This window comes from Perissodus microlepis, chromosome 16 (genome assembly GCF_051167445.1).
Source record: "Perissodus microlepis isolate ML-2025 ecotype Zambia chromosome 16, ASM5116744v1, whole genome shotgun sequence".
Lineage (NCBI taxonomy): Eukaryota > Metazoa > Chordata > Actinopteri > Cichliformes > Cichlidae > Perissodus > Perissodus microlepis.
This window is the reverse complement of record NC_140476.1, coordinates 6,240,354-6,256,570: the sequence shown is the minus strand read 5'-3', so window position 1 is coordinate 6,256,570 and position 16,217 is coordinate 6,240,354. Positions and strand designations below refer to the sequence as shown.

The window sequence follows — 16,217 nt, the reverse complement described above, 5'->3', positions numbered from 1 at the left end:
TCGTTATTTTCAAGTACATTACGTGACATATACACTTACAAGACAATAAACCGACTTTGAAATGATGTAACAGTCTCACACAGCGTTACACAGGATAGTGTCCAGGAATAGAAGAAAGTTATGGAGGATAGCTGTGCAGCTTTGTAAGTATTTTTGTATCCAATAGAAAGACAGGTTAAAGAAAGGTTAAAAGCGGGCAGCTCTGTTGACTCTGGTCACTACTTTACAAATGATCCAGCAGGGGGAAGCATCATTGCATGAAAAGCCCTTTAACCTCACTTCACTACATACCCCAGAGATTCATTCACTCTGCAAACTCCTCATAACAGGGTTGAAGAACTAAAACTGAAGCGCTTGAAGGATTTTATGGATTTGAGAAATGCAAATCTTTTGTCTCAGTTACAAAGTTACAAATTAAAATACAGCACACTGGAAGATTTTATTGCTTGTTTTGCACCTAGTGTTCAACCAGCAATAAAAAAATCCATATAATGAGCTAAAAAACTAAAACTCAAATTCTGATAGTAAAATTAATATTTCACAGGATTTCTTTTTAACTTTCATTGACTGTCTCCTGATATTTTTTACTCTATTGTGCTACTTAATAGCAGGATAGTATACTCAAAGTAACTAATTTTATACTTAAAGTACATATTGTGCAGAATCATCTACATTTCATAACTGAATGCACAGAGTATCAATTTAATGTTGCAACAGGACATGACTTTGATTACTTCTTTACTGCCAGGTAATTTTAAATAATGCAATTAAATTAAAGCTATAAAGTAAATGGTATGAAGTACAATATCTAATCAGCTACACTACATAATATTTTTAACATAACCTGGAGAAATCTGTGCATAAGGAGGGCTGAAAATCACTATTGGATGCCTCATGGAGCACTGCACTGCATCAAAACAGCCATAAACACTTGCAGAAACCACTGTCCGTGAAAACAGTTCACTACGCCATTCACAAATGCAGGTTAAAGCTCTATCATTCAAAGATGATAGAAAGGTACCACCAATGCTAAAAGGTATGCAGAGCTTTTAGAGGAACATACATTTGGATCCAGACGCATATTTCAATAAGACAATGCTTAATCAAATACTGCAGCTCTTCTAGCAGCATGGCTTCATAGTAGAAGAGTCCAGGTGCTGAACTGACCTGTCTGCAGTTCAGAGCTTTGAACAGCTGTGAACATTTGAAGGATCATGACATGAAACATGTGACAAAGCTGAACCAGGACTGTTGAGCAGCTATGGTCCTCTACCTGACCAGAATGAGACAACATTCATCTCCCAAAAAGTCCTTCAGCTTCTCTCCTCAGTTCCCATATTTTTGCAGACTGTAGTTCAAAAAAGAGGGGATGCTACACGACGGGAAACATGGCGCTGTCCCAACTTTTATGAGATGTGCTGCTTTCTCGGTTTCAACATTTAGTATGTTCTATTGTCAATAAAATATGGGTTTAAGATTCTGTTTTTAATGTACATTTTACACAGTGACTCACAACGTTTTTCAGGAACTGGGGTTGTACTAAATAAAGCACATGTACATTAAAACCGGGTAATTATATTTCAGGGGGTGTGGTACTATCTTATTACAGTGAACTAAAACAGAACTTAAAAGTATGTGTGAAACTTTTCTTTAAATTTAAACTTCCTTAAAAGTACAAATGAAAATAAACAGGAAACTTCCTTAGTTTTTGTCAGTCTGGTCAAATTTTCCAACATAACCAGCCTCAGGAGGCGTTACTGAGACTTTATGAACAGCTGACACACCGTCTTATCAATATTGTTATTCTGCAGTTGTAGTATAATAGATAGTAAGTTAGATACTTTGATCCCACAGGGGAAAGTTTTGTGTTACAGTAGCATGATAAAGAGTAAAAATAGTCTACAATACACAACAATAAACAACAAGGTTAAAATAAAAGTGCCACACACACCCGGTAAGGACCTCATACTATGAGATAGTGCAGGAATTTATGTATTTACAACAGTGATAAAAAAAAACAAGGAAAGTAAAATTGAAGTTAAGTGAAACAGTTAAAGTAAGACTGACATTGTGTAAGAAAGACGTGCAACTTGTATTATTAAATAATATGCATGCTTTAAATCTATAGTGTAAAACAAGCTGCATGACAGTATAATGCTAAAAACATGTCCTGGCAGGTGTGTTCACCTGTCACAGGATGCAGCGTCATCCCTTTTTAAATACACATTAAAGAATATGTCAAACACTGGAACTCATTAAAACAAACAAACAAAAAAAGCAGTAGAATAAGTTTGGGCCTGTACCACCTGATGCCGCCAATCTCTGGACACACCCCTACACATGTTTACCTGGAGGTCAGATAATTACCCCGGGGAAGGCGGAGGGAGAGCATTGGTGTGGATTGTACCTGTTAGGACAAAAATGGACGTGTTTCAGTCTTTACAGTAATGTAACACAGCTAGTGTGTACTGTCCGAATAACTGAAGTGAAGAGAGAGAGCGAGAGAGGGGGGGAGGGAGGAACACCTTCAGTGTTTAAGGCTGCAGGCTACCTGTTCGTCCTCCACAGTCTGCAGTGGGAAGCGCTCAGTCTGCGCGTGCGGGCGAAAACAAGTGCGACAAACTCCTGGAAACTTCTCCGTGCCCCAAACAGCGCACAGTGATGCCGCACAGACTGCGCCGATTCACGATGCATTTAAGCGGAATGAAGCAGTAATTAGTGCGCCTACAGCAGCAGCAGTGGCGTGAGAGAACAAGGGCACCGAGTGCTGGGAGTCTTTGAATGGGTTTGGACGTGTGCGCTCTGGCTTTGCTCGGATGGGATGCTCGGTGAGCTTCATCTGCTGTGAAGAGGACTTTCTGCAAATGCCTGTTTACCACCATGGGGAGGAGAAGAAGAAAGGAAGCCCGAAGAAGGTAAGGAGAACTTGCCAGAAGGGGGGAAACGCGCGGGTGGCCAATGTGCGCAGACACAAGTGGGCGTCCAATTTTAGGAAAAGAGCAGACAGGGCTTGCCTGAGTGTTTGTTCAGGTTGTTTTCGCTGCAGGCTCGGTTTGTTTATTTGCTTACGCGTGTGTGTAGTACATAAGCCAGCTGACTTTCTTTATGTAGGACATCAGATAAGACTTATCGACCTTTGGTTCCGCTTGCTAAAGTCGATTGCAGGCAACATCAGATTCTCTGCAGCAATAAGTCACCCAGTGAGAGCAGGATATATCCAGTGCTCGTTAAATGAACAAGAAACAGCCTGCTCACGAGTATCAATCCAGGTTTAGTGTGCGTCTAATTCCTGCGTTGACATTAGGCATTCAAACACTGCTCCTGGGAGGAAATGAGGTAAACCATTCACTACAATGGATGCCAAGGGCAACTCTGAAAAGTCCAAGTTCAGTCATGCTTTTAGTCCATGACAAAAACACGCATCAAAGGAGCTACCTGTGGTGATGTCATGGAAATAATTTACATTTTCTTTCTCTTACCCTCCGCTGCTGTGTCTGCGGTGGTGGAGCCTTCAGAGTAGCTCAGTAAAGGGTCAAGTTTAAATCACAAGTTAGCGTGGCCGTGACCTGTGCCGCATCAGTTCAACACTTTTACATATGTTTGAGCCAGTCTTTGAGCCGCTCTGAGAAGATAAACTACCCACCTCTCAGCACCTCTCTGACAGGAAAATCAACTTTGAGCTGTAGGCTCTCTTTGAAGATCAGTCCCGATGCCAAACTGCAGCTGTGAACAGCCTCCGGTTGGGTTGGTGTAATTTAGAGGTAATCAGGAAGTTTTCCAAACCCCCCAAAAGTTAATATGGTTTTAGGCTCTCTGCTTACAATGAGCTATAGTGCTGTGCAAAAGTCTTAAGCCACCCATCATTTCTTCTAGGCTTTCTGAAGGTCTTTCAAAGTTTTTCTTTGCACACTGGCTGCGACTCTTTTTCAGTCCAGTCTTTGTACCTGATCATTCTCAGAGTTTTAAAGTCATTCATAAAGTACTGTATGTGTGAAGTTAATCTTGAGTCTAACTTATCAGACTTATAGCGTGATGAAAATAATCTGATCCAGCTTTTGCACTTATGATACATTTTAGTTACTTTCAAGATCACATGCCTGTGTCAGCCTCTTTATTTGCATTTTCTTCCCTTTTCTAACCTTTTTCTGCTGTGATCAGATATTTCTAACCTGTAGCCCTACAGATAAGCTCAAAAGGTGCTTCTTGCTCCAAGGGTGGGAGTTATTTAACAGTCTTTTTCCTCTTTCTTTGTATTTATTCATAAATTTTGCGTTTCTGCAATCAGAATCTGGCAAATCAAGACCTCTGTGCTCCCTTGTGATCACATTGTGATGCGCATTCTTATACCCCTGTGCAGCCTGCAGATGTGTGGATAAATGCATGCTTGTGCCGGTATGATACACACTGCTTCTTTCTCGACCTCCTGAAGCGCTGCTGGCAGCTGTTTACATCGGCCTGTGTTTCTAAAACCTTTGTTGTGGCTAATGTGTCGGGTCTCAACATGAATTGTATGATGTCCTGGATCCACAGAGTGGAGACAAAATTTTAAGTTTATTGAGAAAATCAATTAAAAGGAACAAATAACGTTGCGTGGAGGTATTCTGCTTCTGCAGAGCCTGCTGGCTGAGAGAGATGTTCAAAAGGTCATTTAAGGCTTTGCTAGGTGCCATTGATGGTAAGGAGTAGTTCCAGTTTTGCTGGAAAAACAACCAACTTAGATTTCTTTCCACTCTGGTCCTTAGAGCCTCCCACTCTCTGAGAAGCCTCTGTTTAAATGATGGTGCGAGTTTTGGCTTTAATCTGCCAAGAATATAACACTGCAAGATGACTTGTAAAATTAGTAACTGGGACGCTTGCCGGTCAGTTCAGTACCTATCAATGTGGATTGCCAGCTCAGAGACATGAGTTACTCCCATGGGTCCACTCCTTATTTTCCACTCAGACACCAGTTTTTTGCTTCGGCAAGGACCTAGCCTCAGCTACACTGTATTTGTGGAGACACACAGGTTGAAATAAAATGACAAGCTTTAGGGCATCTTGATTTCTCTGGCACAAACAGCATCTGCAATTCAGATCCTGTGATATTTTCTACTTTAGATGTATATATTTTGATTATGTCCAGTGCACCAGCTTTGGCCCAGTTCCGTTTCGGCTTTTACAATATGTCTAATTTGTTCGCAGTCGTTATCATTACTTTCTTTCTTCTTGGTTTTTATTGCTAAGGTATCTTATGTGCTTTTCAAAAATGTCATGAAAGTTTACAAACCTGAACTTAATTTCCATGAATGCTGTTTCATCAAAGTGAATAATTACGCTCATCTCATACTTGCTGTTGTGTGGCGTTTCCTGAGTATCTGAGAGGATGTTGGGGCCAGACTGGATTTGACGTGTGTATTTCTACGCACTTTTGCTCGAATTAAGCATTCAGATGGAGGTTCCCCAACATTGAGTGCTGTTTAAAGCCAACTAGCTTTAAGTAGAAGTGGCTGATAAGGTCCTCCAGCTCCATGTTTGCTCTGCTGCGTGTTTACTAATCACACTTCGAAGTGAAAGCAGATGTTTCGTGTGCAGGTGCAAGTATCTGTGTGACTTTTTCAGGACTCTCTCAGTAACGGACAATGAAATGTTCTTTGTCGTAATTTTTACTTTTTTTTTACTTTTTTAACAGTGCTTCATCAAGTCTGTGTTATTTCCATTTATTTTCATTCTTTCAAAACAAGGAAGAAGAGAGAAGTGGGATCACAAATTTCCCCACGTGTGGGACTAATAAAGGTTATCTTATCTTATTTTGGAAATCTTGGACAAACACCTGAATTAAACTGAAAAGAAAGAGGCACAGGCTAACTGCAAATCCCTGCGAGGGTGTCCCAAAAGTTGCCACTGTGTTGTAACCTATGCCTTGTAGTTAAGTGCATGTGGCATTCTTCTGTCAAACACTTATTTGTGCTTTTTTTAAATTCAGACTATTCAACAATCTTTCCATCTAACATGCTGCAACTGCAGCCCTGGTGGGGAATCACCAGATGACACCATGTGCATCAGTACTGTGGAAGGAAAATCCTTTAATCTCTTAAATAATAGGCATCTATTGCCCACCATAGCGCAGACACATACTTTATATTAACCAGTGTAATCCTGTGCTGCTTGGAGGTAACACTACAGACACATTTTTAGAGCATCTCGGGTGCCTTTTCCTGGATGTGCTGAGCTGCCAGTGGTGCACACAAGCAGCTGGCACTGAGGCGTTTAGGGCTGTGGGCGCACTAAGAGCTGCGGGAAATGAATGCCCTGACTCTGCCAGCAGAGCTGTGGTTCCAGTAATGAAGTAGTGCCAAAGCGTTTAAAATGGTCACTCAAATGAGGTAGCCAAGTGTCAATCATGCTGAGTGTAAACAATCAGCAGTCGCTTGAAGAAGCGGTGAAGAAGAAGCTCTAAAAGTGTCCATGTGTGAAATTCTGCTGTTCCTTAGTTAGTTTAGCTTGAGTGTTAAAGAGAAACTTGGTTAACAAGCATTTTAAGCTGTAAACTGGACTAAAAGTTGTCGACCTTTGTGTTGAAAACCTTTGCTGCCCAGAGGGTTTTTTGCATACCATTTGTTTTCCTTTTCATGTCTATGTGTGCGTTGGTGGTGTACTCAGGTGCACACAGATTACTTTACGTGTGATGCTTGTGGTTTGTTTTCCTTATGAAGAAGATAGTTTTGGCTACACCTGTCAGCAGTTCTCAGGGAAGCTCAAGGCACCGAACTTTGAAGAGCGATAACGATCGAACAAAATATAAAATCAAGACTTTGATCTAGATGAGGGGGACCTGAGATTGTTTTGCTGCGAGGTGCTGTGATACAGTGGGAACACATGCACCGACAGATGATTGGCAGAGGGATCCATCAAAAACAACATAAACTGTGATTTCTTTAGCTCATTCAATCAAAGGACCGATGAGCTTATTCAGTGGAAGTCTAAGATCTGCAAGAATTGCTACTCCTTCTAGATTATTGGTGAGATTTGACTGAAACTCAGGGAGGGAGGGAGTAGTCATGGTAGGTATTCAACTTATTGGAAAAAAAGCTCTACTTTTAACCCCAGAACAACATCCAAATAACTGCAGCCCTCACTTGCCTCGGTTAAGGTCATTGTTCATGACTCCACCATAAGAAGGAGACTGGGCAAAAATGGCCTGCATGGCAAAGTTCCAAGACGAAAACCACTGCTGAGCTGAAGCAACATAAACATTTTGTTTTGCTAGAAAACATCTTGATGATCCCCAGGAGTTTTGGGAAACTGACGAGACAAAAGTTGAACTTTTTGGAAGGCGTGTGTCCAATTATATCTGGTGTAAAGGTAACACAGCATTTCAGAAAAGGAACGTCAAACCAACAGTAAAACATGGTGGTGGTAGTGTGATGGTCTGTTTTGCTGCCTCAGGAAGTGGAAGACTTGCTGTGGTAAATAGACCATGAATTCTGTTCTCTACCAAAAACATCCTGATGGACAATGTACGGCCATCTGTTTGTGACCTCAACGAAAGTGCACCTGGGTTCTGCAAAAGGACAATGATCCAAAACACACCAGCAAGTCCACTTCTGAATGGCTTAAGAAAAACAAAATGAAGACTCTGGAGTGGCCTACACCTTCATTTATAAATTGTATTTTGTGTTTATTCGTGTTATTTTTGTCTAATATTTAAATTTCTTTGATGATCTGAAACATTTAAGTGTGACAAACATACAAAAAATAGGAACTCAGAAAGGGGTGCAAACATTTTTTCACACAACTGTAAATCCAGCATGATAGCTAAGCTTTTGTCTCCAAAATATACGACATGTTGGTGGTCAAAATACTATAGGCAAAGCGAAAAACATGGTGTTCAGAAACCAAAGGGTGCCTCCATATAGTCTATGGAGCAAACTGTAAAAAGTTCTTGTCCGGTAACGCTAGATATCAAGAGCTGTCTAACAGCTGAATGACCAATCATGGCAGAGCTTTCCAAGCTAGCACCAACCCTTTCAGTTTGACTGACTCCCAGAAGCAAGTGCTAAAGTAACCACATCATATAAAACTTTGGCAAGCTGCCTCCAGCTCAGAATAGCCAATTGAATTCCTGGTGACAAGTGGTGAGCAGCTGATGTTAAAAAAAAAAAAAAAAAAAAAAAAAAAGCAGCTCTACAGCAAAACATTATCTTGCTTTATTCGTTTTTTAACTCTTGAAGAGCTTCTGATATTGAGAAAAGCTGAGAGAACTGAACATATATTACTGTAGTTGAGTGTCCTAAATGTCTTTCTCTTATTTCCTTTCTTTAGTTTCTTCCTCTCCTTTGGCTCCATATGTTCATGAAACAGACTGCACAATGGTCGGTTAACTTGCACAAGTGTCTACACCTCAGCTTAAACTGGAGGAAATCCACATCTATTTGTAGGCTATTTTGTCCTTGTAATTGCCCTGCCTTTTAAAATATGCTTTTTGTGAAGCCAGCCAGGGCACACCCTAAGAGATACTTAGCAGACCAAGCCATGTGGGTATACTAAGAGTGGATTCATCACGTGGAGAGAAACATGACTCCATTGCAAGGTCTATTGCTATGTATGCTGCTTTGTCAAGTGGGTTATTGTTTGGTGGCACGTGCCATGCACACCAGATAAGCTGGCAGTAAATTGAGCATTGCAGTGGTAGATGGCCAAAGAGGCAATTTAAATACTTTGCACTGGAATCAAAATAAAGTTGCTCTGTAAATGAATTCCATGCACAATTGGTGTTTAAAAAAACAACAACAACATACATTGGGTACATACAGCCTGCACATTTGCATGTAAACAAAGTGTGCTTTGTTAGCATGAAAGTTGATACATGTTGCCAAAGGCTGAGCACTGCTAAGATTGGGGTGTTTAAATATAAATTAATGTATTTCTGACGACTAGTGCTGAATGGGGACAGCTGGGTTCATGCTCTTCTTTTTGGCTTAGAGCTGCCTTTAGAGTCTGCTTACCTGTTTTATAAATGCCCAGAATCCACTAATGTCTGGCTTCTGTTAGGTCCACCAACATACTGGAGAAATATCTTGCTTCAGTTGACTTTCTGTGCTGGATCTGCTGTGTACTTTGGCTGCCCAGGCAGGCAGTGAACAGTTTGTTTTAGCTCCTGCCCTCAGAGCAGCTCTGCCTTGCAGTTCTATACAGAAAGGAGCTCTGGTTTGGTTGTGTAGGCCCAGATAACGGGAACAGTTAGTTTAAAGCAGAATAAGAATTGATCTTGGCCATTTCTTAAATTACTGATCAGTTCTGCATTCAGAAGGAAAACATATTGCTCATATAAATTAAACCTCATGCTTTGTTTCTTTTAACTGGTTGTCCCAACCTTGGCAGAACTGTGACAACTGGCAGTGAGTCTCTCTCATCTCTGTGATGGAAATTTGGCTCAGTGTTCTTTGCAGAATTGTTTTAATTCAGCCATGTGGGAGAGTTTTTGAACATGAACGGCTTGTTTAAGGTCATCCCACAGCATCTCGATTGGATTGAGGCCACTCCAAAATCTTTTGAGCCATTCAGAGGTGGACTTGCTGGTGTGTTTGACATCATTGTCCTGTGGCATAACCTCGGGGGGTGAATAACTTTTTCAGACAGGACCCAAGTAGGTTTGGATATAATTTAGGATTGGCAAAGGTGTTTTCTTAAGCTCAGACCATTAGTACTCGTGAGGTTGGGGCATGAACCAATTTTTATTAGGTAGTCCCTATGTACAATGCTGCAGACTAAGAATTTAGTGGGTATTTTTGACCATAAAGCCCATCTCTGGCAAGTTCCTGCCAGTTCACAGCCTAAACTGTAGGATGTGGTAGGAGTTGAGGAGGCCAGCCGTGGAGTCGTGCACCTCTGGAGATCTGCACAGTAGCCATGCAGGGCTGAACCCACCAATCTGTTGAATGACAGAGGAAAGTGGGAGGTCATTGGTGAAAGAAGGGAGGCAACCACAAGAAACTGTTTCAGATTTTTACCTCACAGATGTATTTTACTTCTTCTAAACAGATCTTGTGGACAAAAGTCTCCCTCTGTGTAATGTTGACTAGCTAAAAAATGATGGAGGGATGAAAGTGCACTGAAACCAGCGTTTTCTGAATAACCCAGCAGGCGGTCACTCACTGGCTGTAGTAAAAAGTGTAACGTATAAAACGTCTATTCAAAAAAACACCCTGCTTGTCAATTGATTTATGATCTCATTATCCCATTGCTAGAGAGCAAAGGTCTTACTCTCTAGTTTAAAGTCTAATTTACAACAGCATGATTGTGAGCATGACGTTCATTTGTAAACTGCATGAAAAAGTGGGGTATTTTTTGGTGGCGGAGTTCTTACTGTGCTGACCTGCACAATGTCTCCAGTTTCTCAGTCAAAACAGGGAAAAAAATGAACAAGATTGATGGTTAAAATATACAACTTGATTTATTTTATTTTATTTTTTTGTCCACAAACCAGTGGCTGACATAAGGAATGTGTAAGGAATATCACAAAGCCCACTTGCTAAAGTAGTTAGCCAGGTAATCTTAGCTTGGCTAAGATTACCTGGTAAACCAGTGGTTCTAAATTCTTGGGGTAACGTTGTACTACAGCCCTGTTCTGTGAGCTCTACGGCCGAGCAGGGGCGGCATTGATTACCCGCTGCTCTAGAAGAGTGTGTGGTGGATGTCACTCCCACCCTGCAGGGATAAGGAATGATTTGGAACTAATGATATATTTATTCCTATAAAAGGGAATGGGAAAACAACTGCACACTATTTTAAAAATCTCCAGTCCAGATTCTCATTAAAATGTTGCCTCTGGTAAATGTTTCAAGAAATGCATTTAAATGTATGCAGTAGAGGTGGGAATCACCATACATCCCACGATACGATATTATCACAATACTTAACTCACGATACGATATTATTGCAATTTTTAAAAATATTTTGCGATATTCAGATTCTGTACATAAAGGTAAACTTTATCAATATTCATTTTATCTAATATCAAAGTCTCCCGCTCAGTCTTTCTCTCATTTCAGGCAGTTTTATTGTTGACAAACTGAACGGTTTGTATTACAGTCTAGTCCAACTTAGCTGAATGCAACCATCTGGTACAATTATAGCTATTCTGAACTATGCAATTTATGAAAACTATGCAGCCCATTCAGCAACTGAAGAATTTGAAAGTAAATTAAAACAAAATATAATTTTACATTAAATAAAAAAGTTTTAAACTTAATTAAAATAAAACATGTCTTAAATTAAAATAAGTAAACTGTCATGTTTATTGCTGCCATAAAAACAGTTAAACACATTTGGACAGTGTCAGGATTCTTGCTCAGAAAAACATCAACATGCTCTGAAGTCAGAGCACAAAAACTTTTTTTGTAACAAAATATCGATTTCTGCTGTCCCTGTATCGATACATTATTAGCAAACAAAATATCACGATACTACACAGTATCGATTTTTTCCCCCCACCCCTAGTATGCAGACAATTTTTGCCTATTTTTGTAACTAAATGTTCACATGTTTGTTTGGTTTTTGGTTTTTTTTCCCCTCTGGTTTGTATTGTTGTCTCATATTTTCCTTTAAAGTTTCCCATTATTTGGTTTGATCAGAGTTATGTTAACTTATGAATTACCTGCTGTTTTAAAGAAGGCTTTAACTGGATGTTGGTTGCTGATGCTGTGCCGACACTCTTCATGGTCAGTGCTGCTGTTGTTTTCATGTTAACTGGTTAAGTCAAGGAATGCTGAAAATCTCAGCCCTTGTCTGGCTTTTTTATTCCTCTTAGAATTAGATTAAAGGTGTGGCAATTAAACTGAATTAAAATCAAATTTCAGTGTTGGATTTGACATTTAGCACATTTTCATTCAGATTTTCCTTCTGCATTTAAATCAGTACATTTTTCTGTGAATCCAGACTTGTCTATAGGACTTTCATAAGTACTTTTTAAATGTGTTAGTAGCCAGTCTGACACCAGTAATATGCTGGACTGCTCTTTCCTTAAGAAATGAATCCTCATTTCATTTTGATGCCTGTCAGGTGCTGCTCTCAAACTCCCCTATTTCTGAATTCCCACCAAAGTGTCAGATGGCAGGCGGGGGCTTTCCTGGCATTTGAAGGTTTTCGATAAAGGTATGCGGTGAACTGAGAGTTACCTGCTGCCCCATATTGCATTCCAGTGAATGCATTCGCTTTGGGAAACAGTGTGTCCTCTGTGCCGTGTCTCTGGGGAGGCCTATCATTTCACTCCTACCTGCCGGCACTGACCTGCACATGGGCTACAGAACAAGAACCTCTCTGTGTGTTCCTCTGTGGAGAGGTGCCCACTGTGTACTTGACCGGGGAAAGGGCGTGATGCCTCAGCAAAAGTTAACCCCCATCATTTTCCCTTTTTAATGCCTGTGCACACAGGAATTTAACCTCTTGCAGACATTTTACTCTGATGCTGCAAGCTTTCAATGGAGCATGTGACAATCTGGACTGAATGATTTATTGTCTTTGACTTCAAGTTGTTATGCAAAGGATTTAGATCAGAAGATAACAAAGGCAGTAAGTTTATCCTGATATGTGAAATTCCCGTTTCTGGGACTAAATAAGGCTATCTCATCTCATATAGCGACTCTTGATATAGTGAATCTGTTCCCCTCAAGTGAGGCACTTTTAATGACTCTGTCTTTATCAACAACCCAATAAACTTTGCAACGAATACCAAGAGTCAGGAGTTCTTCGAGTTGATGATCTGTCCCTGGCAACAAATTCATAATGCAAAACTGTCAATGTCAGGAAAGAGTGAGCATGCTACTGGCCGGACTCCTAACCTGATGTGTCACCAAGTTATGTTAATAACTGGTAACAAATTCATAAATTTATATTCTATCAGTGTTTCATGTTACAGTAGATCCTCCATCAGTCTGTCAAAGTGGCGGACAGCCTTGAGTTTTTTTTTGTTTTTTTTTTATTGACAGCAGAAAACATTTGGCTAATGCAATCTCTAGCATCATTTTCAGGCCTGGATTTGTGAACTCGTCCATTGAAAACTGGTGTTTGTTCGTTTGGTTGTATCGGGACACCTGGTTTTTATCGTTATGGTGCTCGACAGGAAGGACAAATTTGAGGTAGTTGGAGAGATGGAAGGAAGTTTTTAAGAACTATAACTGACAGTATAAACATTAAAGAAAATTTATTCAAAATGCAAAATGGCAATAATATTTTGAATAACGTAATAAAATAAATGAACTTTTTAGCTTGCAGGATCTTCTAAAGTGCTCTGCTTCTTTAAATTAGTACAGTTAATTCAATGAGAATGAGTTGCTGTACACCAAAACAAAACCAGGTGCAGTAGATTTATATAACAAAACAGGTTCGCTAGACGGGTGTGTTCTCGTTACTACAATAACAAGATATCAGCCCTTCTCTCTTTTTCACTCTATGATTTTTCTTATAACTGCTTTGATCCTTTGCTTATACCGAGGCTGCTGATTTGTATCTGGCTCTGGTATGATAGCTGTAGCTTTAGCCATTTTGCCTTTGTTAGGTTCTTTAAGATAAACGTCTGATTATGTCCGTTGTTCTGAACGTTTAGAGTTGATAAATGTTAGGATGTGGCTGTGAGTGTGCATGTGACTATTTGCCTGTGTGCATGAATGAAACACACTGGCTTACAGTCAGACATACATGATGGTCATCCATCCCAAAAATTTATGCCCACCTTCATGTTTTCAAAGCTGTCCAGTGGGCCGGATTGGAGTCTTTTCTAGGCTGATTCTGGTCCCCGGGCCTTATGTTTGACACTCCTGGTGTAGAGTGACCATAATTTACAAAATTAAGTTGTATATCCATCTTACATAAACTTTTTGTTAAGATATGAAGCAGAAGGAAAGATTTGCTTTAATAATAGCGAATCATAACTATTTGCCATTAAATATCAAATGTAGTATTAATGCACGCACATCAAAAAGTTTTTATGTCAACAGCAGACGTGTAATTATCCGACTTTTGGCCTTTTCTTTCTTTTGGGAGTCAAACAGCTTTCTACTTTCAAAGCCTTGCAGGCAGAGGATGTGTGAATCCGATGAGCGGATATTTCTTTTCCAAATAGCCTTTCAGGACATTACTGATGCAGCGATGCGTGACGTTTGCCACAAAGCCTCTGGAACGAGAAGATAAAGGGATACAAAATGAGCTTCTTAAAGTGTCTTTAATTCACTTGGCAAAGCACAGTGGATAGAATGACAGTCGAAATAATAGATTAAAGCAGAGAGCAGCTAAATTTTCCCTCCAGAGTCCCAGTTGTTTGCTTCTTTTCTTAGAACGTAAAGCTGAGATCTTACTTCCACCTCGGCCTCGGACCTTGTTGCAGCAGTGCTACATAATACACACTGTTTGGTCTTATACCATCCAGCTTCGATGGCTTTGTGTAGCTGTGAATGTGGCCTTTTTATGCTCCAGTTTTGTTGATATTTCTTTATATGTATGTGTGTGTGTGTGTGTGTGTGTGTGTGTGTGTGTTTGAGGGGGGTGAATTTTCTTGTCTTCGCTCCTAATACTTGGCAAGGCGATGTGGCATTCGCTCTTGGCAACGTCGAAATCCCACAAAGTGTCGCTCTGGGGGCTTTTGTAGCCATTCACAAGGCTTCTGAGTGATGGACAGGCAGCTCGGCTCTCCCAGGTCGCATCCTTTTTGCCTCAAAATGTGTCTTTTGTTGATATTTGTGCCTCCTCTCTTTTCCCGGGGTCTTTTCGCCAAGGTCGGATGCCACAGGGCTCCAAGGGTAATTACTGTGACAGTGGAGCAAAAGTTAGGCTGGGCTGCCCAGGTCGCCCAATCATGTTTTCATCATCAGGAGAATGTTTTTCTTTGGGGGCGTAATAACCCCCCCTTGACATGCTGCATTTACTCTGAATACACACAGGAAGAAAGACCCCAGATTTTTTTCATCTCTCCATTTTGCACTAATGTTTGTAACAAGCTGAGGCAGATCTTTGTTGCCAGTTTGCCTTTACTGTTTTCATTTCTCTTTTTTTTTTCTTTCTTTTTTTTTTTTTTTAAAGGATAGATTTCCTCACTTACACATTCCTCTTAGGAGGAATATCATAGGTATTTGCTCTGGAATGTGGTTTCTAGACTGTAAAAAAACAAAACAAATAAGAAAGCACAATTGGTATGATGAAACGTCACCATAAAGTGTCCAATAAATATAAAAAGTGTTTGTATAGAAAGTATGTAACTCTGTAATTGGACACCAGTCCTGTAACTTCCTCACACTGACGCATCAAGCTGTGTCTTTATCCATATTTCTGTAACTAAAAAAGCGTTGTTTTTTTTTGTTTGTTTGTTTTGTTTGTTTGTTTTGTCTGTTTGTTTTTTTTTACATGTATGGTGGCTTTCAGGGCCCTCAATGTAACAACAGGGGACAACGATAGATTGTTCTGTCGTGAAAGCTTGTGCAGTTATTATTAGTAAAATGCGAGCAGAAACTCAGTAGCCCGCCATTTAAAAGAAAAAAAGAAAAACAAGAGAAAAAAGTTGCATGTTTCACGTTCCTGTCCTGATCCCTGTTAATGAGAGCAGGCGTGTCCCACCCCGTGCACAGGGCAAAGGAATCTTTAATTAAATCACACACTTGGACGCGATGCTGCACATTTGTTACACGCGCCTGAAACCCTACACGACCACGACGACATGCCGCGCATTTATGTCACATAGACCGGCCGGGAGTTTATTTAGGGTGGCTCCAAGGCCGTGTTCACACTGAAGCTGAAAATATAGTGATTCTATTTAGATTCACACGTGTGGGATGATTAAAATGATATCTAGATGATTGGAATGTGTCTGCAGACTTTTTTATGTTTTTAGATCGCTATCCTTGTCATGACTCCAGCTGCATTTGTCTACTGCAGGCAGGGCTGTAAATGGCACTGGGACTAGAGATTTTGGGCATTGGTGTCTTATAAGGCTGCTCGATTATGCAAAAAAACATAATCAAAGTTATTCTGATCAATAGCTGATTATTTGACATGATGATAAACCAGCCTGTTTGCATTTACAGGTGGTTGGATACGGCAGTTTTGTTTCCAGCCATTAAGCACAACTTGTCTGTGCCATGTTGTAGCGGTAACAGATTGCTTGCTTCCCAGTCTTCACATGTGGCTGCAGAAGATCCCCTGTCACAAGTCAGAATATTTTATTTCCAAAAGAGCTGTTTTTAGTGCCTAAC

General features: G+C 40.3%; 1 protein-coding gene across 3 annotated transcripts in view; it reads left to right on the top strand.

The window, feature by feature from the left end:
* The first annotated feature begins 2,464 nt into the window (after positions 1-2,464).
* The window catches only part of tns1b (tensin 1b), a 193,605-nt gene continuing 179,852 nt past the window's right edge, over positions 2,465-16,217 (top strand). The window contains exon 1 of one of the 3 annotated variants that reach the window (XM_084908935.1): positions 2,465-2,915. In XM_084908935.1, coding sequence (XP_084765061.1) covers positions 2,817-2,915 — 99 coding nt within the window. In that variant the 5' untranslated portion in view covers positions 2,465-2,816. The remainder of the gene's footprint in view (positions 2,916-16,217) is intronic. The other 2 variants (XM_084908943.1, XM_084908945.1) reach the window with 2 other exon arrangements.